This window comes from Macrosteles quadrilineatus, unplaced genomic scaffold (genome assembly GCF_028750875.1).
Source record: "Macrosteles quadrilineatus isolate MER2022 unplaced genomic scaffold, UCM_ALF_1.0 Scaffold_594__1_contigs__length_45446, whole genome shotgun sequence".
Taxonomy (NCBI): Eukaryota; Metazoa; Arthropoda; class Insecta; order Hemiptera; family Cicadellidae; genus Macrosteles; species Macrosteles quadrilineatus.
This window is the reverse complement of record NW_026543187.1, coordinates 16,883-28,060: the sequence shown is the minus strand read 5'-3', so window position 1 is coordinate 28,060 and position 11,178 is coordinate 16,883. Positions and strand designations below refer to the sequence as shown.

General features: G+C 33.8%; 1 protein-coding gene across 1 annotated transcript; it reads right to left on the bottom strand.

Moving 5' to 3' along the window:
- Window positions 1-9,310: 9,310 nt before the first annotated feature.
- Window positions 9,311-10,546, bottom strand: LOC128982565 (uncharacterized). The gene has a single exon (XM_054401520.1). It carries the CDS (start codon window positions 10,544-10,546, stop codon window positions 9,311-9,313), a length of 1,236 nt encoding a protein of 411 aa, XP_054257495.1.
- Between the last annotated feature and the right edge of the window lie 632 nt (window positions 10,547-11,178).

Here is an 11,178-nt window from a genome sequence, read left to right as displayed (position 1 = left end):
TAATTAACTAGACAAGCTATTGTGCGATGATCAGTTATATTTGATTCTATTACAGATATTTTTGTTGCATTGTATAATCTGGACCTAAATAATATGTGATCTATAAGTGAAGAAGAATTACCTTGAATACGCGTGTCAATATCAATTAATTGTTCAAAACCCAGGTTTGAAACACTGTCTAGATAAAAATCGGTTTCAAAATTATCCAGCTTGACATTTATATTAAAATCTCCCAAACATATAATATCATGGCATTTTATACTAGATAACGTTTGAGATAGCTCCTGAATAACATCCCTTGAGTTAGATGAATGCCAACGGTATAAGCCTAGAATATAAAAATTAACTCTTGATAAACTACAAGAAATTAGTACAGTGTCACAACCTTCAATAAAACATTCACAAAAGACTGAGGAGATAGATTGATGAATATAAACGATAACACCACTGCTACGCAAATTAGAATTACAAGAAGAATAAACATTAAAATCATTAATACTATAAAGTGCAGTCTCCTCGTTATTTACCATCCATGCTTCTGTAAGGACTATAACATGGGGCTTATTTTTTAGACAATTAATATATGAGATAAATTTATCAAAGTTTCTATTTACACTCCTGATATTTTGATGCAAAAAGAGAATTCCCTTTTCATTGTCCAACAACTTATTAAATTCATCTAAACCACTTATAAGTGATGCAGAGTGCATTAAAATGTTACAAATATTTTAATTTATTATCTTTAAAAGGTTATAACAAATTATAAACTATTAAATAAAATAAAAACTACAACACATAACTGTAATATGTTATAGATTTTAAATGTTTTGCTAATATAGGGAATTTTAAAGCTTACAATTTAATTAATTTGTACAGTATCAGGATCATTACTATTTGTTCAGCAATTTTTTCAAAGCATCTAACACCTAGTTAAAATAATGTCCATGAAAAATACTATAAGGAGGTTGGAGTATAAAAGTTGATAAATCCAGTAGCAGGATAAAGTGCCCTTTGTGACTCTGTAGATAAGCAGCTAAGTTAACTATCTGAAGTCCAGTTGTTATCAGTGTACTTAAAACCAGCATGTCTAGGATTTTCATTGTGTCCACACAATAATATTGAATAATTATCTCTAACTTGACTCTTAATGAATTTAGTCTGTCCATTTAAACTTGTACCAATCAACCTAGCTTTATTTAACTTTAGCCAAATCGTCAAAGTTGGTGATCTTAATTATGTCTTCGCTGTCCTTGCTTTTCCTCATAAATATTTTCGAGTTCATGATCCAAAGAGATTCAAATTTTTTCCCCTTTTTGATTAGACTAGCCTCATAAAATAGCTTTTTGAAGAAAGGAGTCAGGTGATCATTTACAAAAACATCATTTGCGGGAGAACTTTCAACTAGAACATCAGATTTAATTCTTTCTTTTTTAGCCTTTTTCAAAAAATTGTCACGTTTTTGTCTGTTACTGAACTGTACAACAATCGGGCGAATCTTTTTATTTTTTTTTGCTACTCACAGGAACTCTGTGTGCAGCCTGAATATCTTGTTCCACGTTGATAGGCTCATTGATAGCAGTTGCAATTTTACTCACTACTTGTAGAACATTTTCATTTTCAATTTCAGGTACACCTTCTATTATAACATTAGAATTACGTCCATATTGAAGCAGTTCCTCAAGTTGATTTTTTAGTGAACCAACTTCTTTGTTCAGCTTCTGGTTCTCCTCAGCTACTTTTTTACTACTCTTTTCTAGATCTGAGACACCTTTTTTAGTATCATTTATTTTAACCAAAAAGTCGTCAATTTTATCAGAGCAAAATTTAACAGATCTTTCTAAATCAATGATTGAAACACCGATTTCCTTAAACTTACTTTCAATTGCATTTTGCACTATCTTTTCTATTTTCTTCTCAAGTTTTTCTAGAAAATTTTCTGTTAAATTACCTTGATTGTCCTGAAGCTCCGACACAGAAGAAACACTTGAAACACTCCCAGAGTCCTTTTTCAAATTTCTACATAAAACACAACAGTATGTTTCACGCCTTGAATTTCCCATTTGTCGCCATGATTTTTCAGCAACACCAGCACAACCATAATGTAATTTACAACTACTAATAGCACACTTAACGTAATCATTATCAGGAGGTAACTCCTGTCCACACGAAGAACATAAATTCATTTTTGAGGAAACAACAGAGGCAGATAAAACAAGGATAACTGATGTGCACTGCTTGACTGCTAGACTGAGACTGACTGACTGCTAGTTACAAGAAAAACAGTTTCAAATTAATATAGGTCGCGAATAAGCGTTAAACTTTTTATTGGGTACTAGCTGTTCTACCCGTGCTTTGCAACGGGAAGAGGACACAAAATAGAAACATTTTAATCTTTACATCTGTTGCATATAATAGTTACACATCCGCCAACGCTTTTAGAAACAAAATTCAACTTTTATAGCCTTAATAGAAACGTTTAAGTTATGACTTTTAAATCTGGTAAGTAGTGGATACCACCATTTTGGTTTTGACTAATTTTAAATCTTGTGTAGGCTGATATGAGAAAAACTGACCAAATCTTTGAATAAAACTTTGACATACATGATTTACCTTCATCTCCCTTAATAACATATCTTTTAATTTATTATTGACATTTTAAATTTCAATTTGGAAGTTGCAAAAATACTAATTATTAAATTTAAATGAATATTTTTTTTAATTTCACTCTTCTTTATATTAAATCACAAATTCTTCCATCTTCAGTTTCTTCACTCACAATAAATCATTAGCAAAACTAAGTCAGCTGTTATAAGCTTTAGAAATATTGCTGTGCCTTATCAATACAGTCTTTTGAAATATAAAAGAGGTACTATAAAAAATGTTACACAAATAATTTTGCATTAAACACAGCAGACAAAACTAATACGATTATCAAAGCAACAAGGACTAAAAAATGTAATAGCAAATACAGTATGTTTCATTGCATCTCTGATTCTACTCTACAAAAATATTATAAACATCTTAAACCAGTTCTTTTAATCAGTTCCATCGTACATTTCCTTTACATTTTCACACTTACCATTAAGTAAACATAGTAACAGATATTTCGTTAATTTTAGAAACAAAAGAACACTGTGTACTGCTTAGTTTTATGATATTTTCCTTGGTTTAATTTAATCAGTGGTGTGGCAAAACACAAATAACAAAGATATTCTTTAGTTAAATTCAAGCATAGGTTTAGCAAAACACAATAACTTAATTTACCTAAATATACATGTAAAAAACAATGTGATGGGCAATTTATGTTAAGTTAATCTAACACATGTTAAGTAGTTTTGATTTATTTAAAGTAGCCTCCAAATGCATACAAAACATCTATACATTGTAATTTGCATACTGTTTCCATGAAAACATATCAATAACATTATTTTCATAACTTAGCCGATTTAAAAAATCCAAAGCAGAGCCGGAGTTGTAGTGGGGCCTTGAGTTGATACAGCAACGGTTACAGAATCAGTTTTTTTTAAATATAATCATTGACATAGTTTTAGAATAAATAATCCATGATAAAAGGTTAGATTAAAATAAACCTACCTCATAGTTATGGAAAATATTATATTTAATTACTTTAAATAACTTCTTGATCAGCATTGTACGTGTTATTAAATTTACGGAAAGTAAATAAAAGAAACGTCTTATAACACTTAAAACATATATTTACGCTTATACTGTTACTCACAAGACGGTAAATATACAAAAAAGATGGTAAGTGGTGATCGATTTCGATTGGACACTCCAATCATCATCAGACCCAATAGGCGAATACTTTTTCGCCTATTGGGTCTGATGATGATTGGAGTGTCCAATCGAAATCGATCACCACTTACCATCTTTTTTGTATATTTACCGTCTTGTGAGTAACAGTATAAGCGTAAATATATGTTTTAAGTGTTATAAGACGTTTCTTTTATTTACTTTCCGTTAATTTCTTTGTATCAGCTGTCTGAAATTGTGATATATGCAGTTTAGCAGTTCTTCTTGTTTAAATGCCAAAGCAAATGTAAACAAACATTGTTAGTGTTCTCATCGCAGCCATGGAGACCTATCAATATTTACTTTTAAAATGTTCACATCAGAGATTTTAAAGCCAAAGGGGCAAAGCCTACGGTCAGTATCGAAATGTGAATAGTCCTATAATGGTCCTTGGTATGGTAGGTATATTTTTGTAATATTTAAGCCCAGTTGGTTTAGTAGTTTTTGCACCTATTAGTAACACACATACAGACAGACACCATTAGATTTTTATATAATAGTAGGCCTATAGATAAGAGGAGCATAAATGGAACTCGTAAACGTGGTTTAGAAAAATATATCTCATACACACCCCTAGAGATGAGTTGTTTTACGTTTTTTGAAAAAAATTTACATAATTGCAAAATTGTTGCACTTTTCGGGTTATTTTAAAACTTTTATCACTATTTAACAGTACCATCGCGTTCTCCACAAAATTTTGTATAAAAATACATGTACTTTAACTTGCCTAAATCTGCATAGCTACTTATTAAATTGAATAGAAATAAAAATTTGTGTTTTCAAAAAAAATATTGAAAATGCGTAAACATAAAACCTTTTTAAAACAAGGTTTTAAAGAGCAGCAAATACTTTCAAAAACTTATCCATAATCTAAGCTTTCAAACAATACCATAAAATGTAATATTTGATTCAGATAAATGTTCGCTATTCAAGTTTGAATGGCGTAAAACACAGGTTATCCAAAACATTTTTTCACTACTGTCACGTCGTAATAATGTTTTTTTTTTAGATGATTTAAAATAGGACCATCTAAAAGGATTTTGACATCAACTTTTGGCAATATTTTTAAAACTGGATCATTTAACTCAGCTATAAGGCCAATCTTATACCAATTCAAGTAAGATATGTATGATATGAAATTTAAAATTAATACAAATGCATTTCGTAGTAGAGAAATTTGTTTGGCTCATCTTATGCTATGGCTCATCTTTCGCCTGCTCTTCTGCACTTCTGCTGCTCCAATGGTCCTGTTCAAAATTACCCACCCCAAACTTCTTAATTCAAAAAAAAAAATCCATAGGGTTAAGATCTGGAGATCTGGCATGCCAAGAAACAGTGCCTCCACGTGCGGTCCAAGTGGGGAAGTTGAAGTAAAGCCATTGTCTCACTTGATTGGTGAAGTAAGGCGGATTGTTTATTTTAATCCATTATTTAATCTTTTATTTTTTCCATATGTAAGGGCTAACTTTTATTTTTAATAAAAATTTTATCAAATGTCTGTACAAGCTATCCAAAATGTTGAACATTTGCATTACCTGAAACTAAATAATTTGTCTCATGTGTTCAATTTAATCCTCAACTACTGTAATATTTTCACTTTACCATATTTTAAGGCTATTTTCATTTGTTAAGTTGATGTATATCTCATATCTGTATCTTGTTTTTTTAAGGTTTAAGGGCACAGCCTTGTCGTTTTAGTGAAGTATGCTAATAAGAGTATAGTGTAATTAAGAGAAAACGACTAAGTATTTTTGTTGTTGTTCCATATCGTAGCTGTACTGTAAATAATAAAACAAATTTCTCTACTACGAAATGGATTATTATTAATTTTAAATTTCATATCATACATATCTTACTTGAATTGGTATAAGATTGGCCTTATAGCTGAGTTAAATGATCCAGTTTTAAAAATATTGCCAAAAGTTGATGTCAAAATCCTTTTAGATGGTGCTATTTTAAATCATCTAAAAAACATTATTACGACGTGACAGTAGTGAAAAATGTTTTGGATAACCTGTGTTTTACGCCATTCAAACTTGAATAGCGAACATTCATCTGAATCAAATATTACATTTTATGGTATTGTTTGAAAGCTTAGATTATGGATAAGTTTTTAAAAGTATTTGCTGCTCTTTAAAACCTTGTTTTAAAAAAGTTTTATGTTTACGCATTTTTTAATATTTTTTTGAAAAACACAAATTTTTATTTCTATTCAATTTAATAAGTAGCTATGCAGATTTAGGCAAGTTAAAGTACATGTAATTGTATACAAAATTTTGTGGAGAACGCGATGGTACTGTTAAATAGTGATAAAAGTTTTAAAATAACCCGAAAAGTGCAACAATTTTGCAATTATGTCAATTTTTTTTCAAAAAACGTAAAACAACTCATCTCTAGGGGTGTGTATGAGATATATTTTTCTAAACCACGTTTACGAGTTCCATTTATGCTCCTCTTATACCCAATAAAAAGTTTAACGCTTATTCGCGACCACCCTGTATAGATACTTGTTATATTTTTGTTTTATTTAGGGACTGCTTAATTTGTTTTTACATGAAGTATAACGGATAGTTGGGCCTCTATAAACTATCTATGTTAATCAAAATGAATGTTTTAAATTAATTCGAGTTACATTTGAAAAATAAATAGTGTATGAATTGCGCAATTCTGATAACCTAATAAGCTACTTATGCTATGGGGATAATTTTTTCATGTATATTCCTACATTCGTTATTTTCTTGTTCATTATATTCGTTGTGTGAAATGAAGATAGTCACTCAAATCATGCATCAGCAGTTGGTCGCATTTCACGGATCTTTGACCCATTCTGTGAGTAACAGCTGTGTTTACGTCGTATAGGCTATAATATAAAGTTGGGCATAATTTGGTTCAATGTTAGAGGGTATTAACAGTACAATCCGATGGTAAAAGGAGTCCCGGATCTTAAAATGATATAGACTACCAGAATGATGATTCATTTAAGGGAGACTTATAAACTCGACATTGCAAATACAGTACATAGTTGTATGATCTTATATTATTCAAATAGTTTTTTTGAACGTTTTTTGTTTCTTTTGATACTTAATACCGGTACTTTATTTATAGTCTATGTAGCCCCATTGATATTTTTCTATGAACTCAGAATGTTGACAAGGAGCTAATTTTACCTTCCCTTTGTGACAACATAAAGAGAATATACTTGTGTCCCTGGTTAGTCTGTTCTGACTCTAAATTCATAGATTTGCAGTAGTGACAAATCCAATTTAACAACCTCAATTCAAAAGAGTTGGCGTTTTTTTAGGAACATCCAGAGCACATTTAATACCATCACTGTTATTTACTTTTTAGTTCCATGGTTCTCCACGTTTTTTTTTTCATTCTGGTTGTCTCTTTACACACAGTTGACTTTCCACCTTTTCTTTTTCTTTTTGTGCTTTTCACACCCTGGGGATTATGATAAAGTTGTATAACGCTGTAATGATCCGAGTCAACTTTGCCTTTGAACATCAAGCTAGACACTTTTTCGCCAGAACCGAAATTGTAAGTCACAGTTTCTCAAGCAACTTCCCTGTGTACTCGAAAAAATAGTTAGGGTATAGTTCACTGATAAATTGTAGTTCCACATATCCAGAGTACTCGCCATCTCGAGAAGGTAAAGTTTGTACTACTGAACGTCAAACTCTGATCTTGAGTAAGATTCATCACCTACGTTATAATGTTTGTATGTTTCTCACTCATTAGCAATTATCTACACAACTTGCAAGTGGATTTCCCCATGAATTGTTCTCGTAGAATAAAATGATTGTGATTGTAACAAACCGTTTCCGTCCTCTACTATCAGTATTATTTCACGTTCTATACTCTAACTTAAACTCAATTACTACTTTCCTTTGGATCATTTTGCATGAAAAGTACATACATACATCAAATATATTATTTGCAAATACAAAATTTATTTTGTAGTTCCACGTATTCATAATCGCTATCTCTAGAAAGTAAAGTTTGGTAATGCCGCTTAACGCCAAACACTGACCTTGAGTAAGATTAATCTCCTATGATAAAATGTTTGTATGTTTCCCACACATTAGCAATTTTCTGTACAACCTGCAAGCGGATTTCTCTATGATTGTTCTGGTGGCCGTAGAGAATAAATTATATTGATCGGAATAAACAGTTTCCGTTCCCTACTATGGGTATTATTTCACTTTCCATACCTACTCAAACCTAAACTCAATCAGCACTTTCCTTCAAATCAGTTTACACTACAAAATTTACACCAAAACATAGGCTAAAAATAATATTTACGCCACACTACATTATTTTGACGAACTTCCCACGCAAGGATTTAGTCCAGAAAACAGCTGTTTGCCGCCAGCTTATTCAAATGGGATTTCATTGCGTACTACTGTTCTGCAATGAGTTTTACCCACTGAGCTATAATTCTAACTGGAGGTAGCACTGAATGTCAAAGATGCGTGTCGCCAGCCGCCATGTTTGCGTGAGGTGGGTGTCCATAAGAAGCCATGTTATTGCTATGACAAAAAAACTCACTGCTATACAACCTAGTTATAAGAAGCCATGTTATTGATATGGTAAGAAAACTTACTGCTATACCAACCTAACAAAATCAGCGACTCGCTTTTGACAGACTTCTGCCATGGCAGTGCTACCTCCAGTTATAATTTTAGCTCAGTGGTTTTACCGGACACCAATCAGCTGATTATACTGTATAGGTGGCAATAAGTGGTTATAAACAAAAACATAACCTCGACTAGTAATTTTTAGTCCTTTAGTTGGTGGAAATATATAAGGATTTGTACAGATTTAGTAGTATGGCGTAAACTATCGTACGTAACTCGTCCAAAATGTGTGTACCGGACTCGTATGGTAATCCCGTACTCGACTTCGTCTCGCACGGGAACAACCACACTTGTCCGGTAAACACTTATTTTTAGGACTAGTAACGTAAGGGTCGCCGGAATTTTACCCCCGGAATTTTACCCCCTGGCCAATTTTAGAAATTGAATGATTGATCTTCTTATTTCTGTTTTTAATTAATTGTAAACATTTCATTATTTAGTCGCCTATCTTTATTTATTAGTAGTAGGGAAACGCCGGTTCTGGATCAACCCCGACAGACCAGGGATTCTCATCTGTTTACTCTTCCACTCATCGAAAAGTTGTTTCTGCACCAACCTCCAGTAGACTAGAGATTTGCCCATTTTCAAGCCCCCTCCCCTCCAGCCAGTAGAGTATATATGTTCGTCCTACTCCGGGATCCAATATAGACCCTTATGGGAGTCAAAATCGGGAGGTAACGAAGACCGATTACAACTTTTACCAGTAGTATATATATCTGCGTCCTACTGGGGGATCCAATATGGGCTCTTATGGGACTACCTCCCCACAAAATCAAATTCAACCCTTGCCTCATCACTCTGGGGCAAAAATTATATTTTTTTTTGTTTTTATTTTCTTACAGCGATCTAGAAATTGTTTATAGTTGCCTAATGATGTTTCTTGAAATGTCATAACTGAATCCAGTTTCAGAGACCACGACTACGTATGCTGTTGTTCCGGCATCGGCTTGCGCGGTCGCGATAGCATTTACGAAATCTAACTCAATCTGGATGTCACTTCTCGAGCGATCTGTGCTCATTGGGTGGAGATGAGTGTCTATCACCAACAGTGGATAATCATTCTTGAACTCTGAAGGAGATACGAACACATTGGTGTCTCCAAAGTTCACCAGACGATATCTGACCAACTGTTCGTATAACAGTCTCCATTTGCCTTCAGTGATGTGTATGTTCTGCATTTCTTGAGGATAACGTTCTCCGTTTATTTTCACTGCGACATTTTTTATGTTGCAACTATCAAAACGGGAGGGAATTTTCTTCTGGTCATTCCAACGGCTAGTTTGCAACCCCACAATGACAAATTTCGGGTTGTATACATTTCTATAAACGTTAGTGATATCGAAGTTGAACGAGGCCCCAAAAACACCTTTTTTCTCAATACACTGCCACTGGTAATAGTTGTATACCAATTTGCTATGATCACTCAAACGCGTCAACCCATCTATCAATTGAATCTTGCTGGTAGCCGTATACTCGACTAACGGAACTCGAAGAACGAAAGATTTGATTTCGACTTTTCCATCCTCTGGTATCGTGTCTGTTGCGGCTGATCCTTTCCAAATGAATAGTGCATCGTTATCTTCAGCACGAGTGAATACGACTTCGAATCCGCCTTTGTACATAGGATACCGTAGATGATCGAAGAAGCCGAGACCGAGGTGTGCAAGGGTACCGATTACTTCGAAGTTGCCTCCACCAGTGAACGTGGATACGAAACCACAATTTCCTAGAGAGTTCTTGTTCGAACTGGAATAGTTGAGGATTCCCTTGACCGTGCTTGTGACACCAGGATAGTCGACAGTGTCGATTGTGGTGTTATGTTTCTTGAGTTCGATTCGAGTAAACAGAAACGGTACGAAATTGTCGATGAGTTTAATGTTTGTTTTATCGGCATAAGCAGCCCCGTCAGATTTCTTGACGACTTTACCACAAATGTGAAATTGTATTCCTGAATCGTAAAACGTGTCACCGTGATCGAGTTTAAAAACCGTGTAATTATTTGGAGTGTTGAAATTGAGTTCAGACACCGGCATGACAGAGCGGTATTCGCTCTTCACCACACCGCTTGAAAACTGATTGTATGTAGTATCCATTTGTGTTGGTTACTTAATATAGGTTGAAAAAAATATACTATGTTAACATTACGATTTTACTCTTTAGACCTCATGCTCAGTAGCGAACTCAAGAGCCGTGTATTAAATCCGTGATTACGTTCGTGTTCTTCGAGAAATTCCTTGGACACGTTTTGATACTTTATGATGTAGTACCAATCTACGTTGCCTGCAAAATCGTGTATGAATGATTCAGACAGTGTTTGATATTTGCTGACCACATACCAACACTCGTTAAAGTTTATAGCCATTTCCCGGAGGAAGCTCTCATCGAACTTTGTCCTCTTCAGTACGGCATACCAGTTTACTCGATGGAAATACATGTGTAACATGTTGATGCTGAAATCGTAGTTTTCGGATAGGAGACCCCAGTCAAGCTCCTTAGCGTACTTCATAATGAACTCGTCTGTGAGAACGCCCTTAGGTGCTTTCGCTTCCCGAGAAAGAATTGTCCATGCGTTTTCCATGTTGTACTCTTTCTCTCACTTATATACATATAGACGTTCCTAGGCCGAGACCGAGTTTGCGTTTCATCCACATTGCACCGGTGGTGCCGAGTGCAACAGCGCGTTCGTTTAGATCGGCGTCAGAAGACGTGACCCTATTCCAAGCAG

Excerpts from the sequence above, each read along its gene's own strand:
- LOC128982565 (XM_054401520.1), bottom strand. The coding sequence starts at position 10,546 with ATGGATACTACATACAATCAGTTTTCAAGCGGTGTGGTGAAGAGCGAA.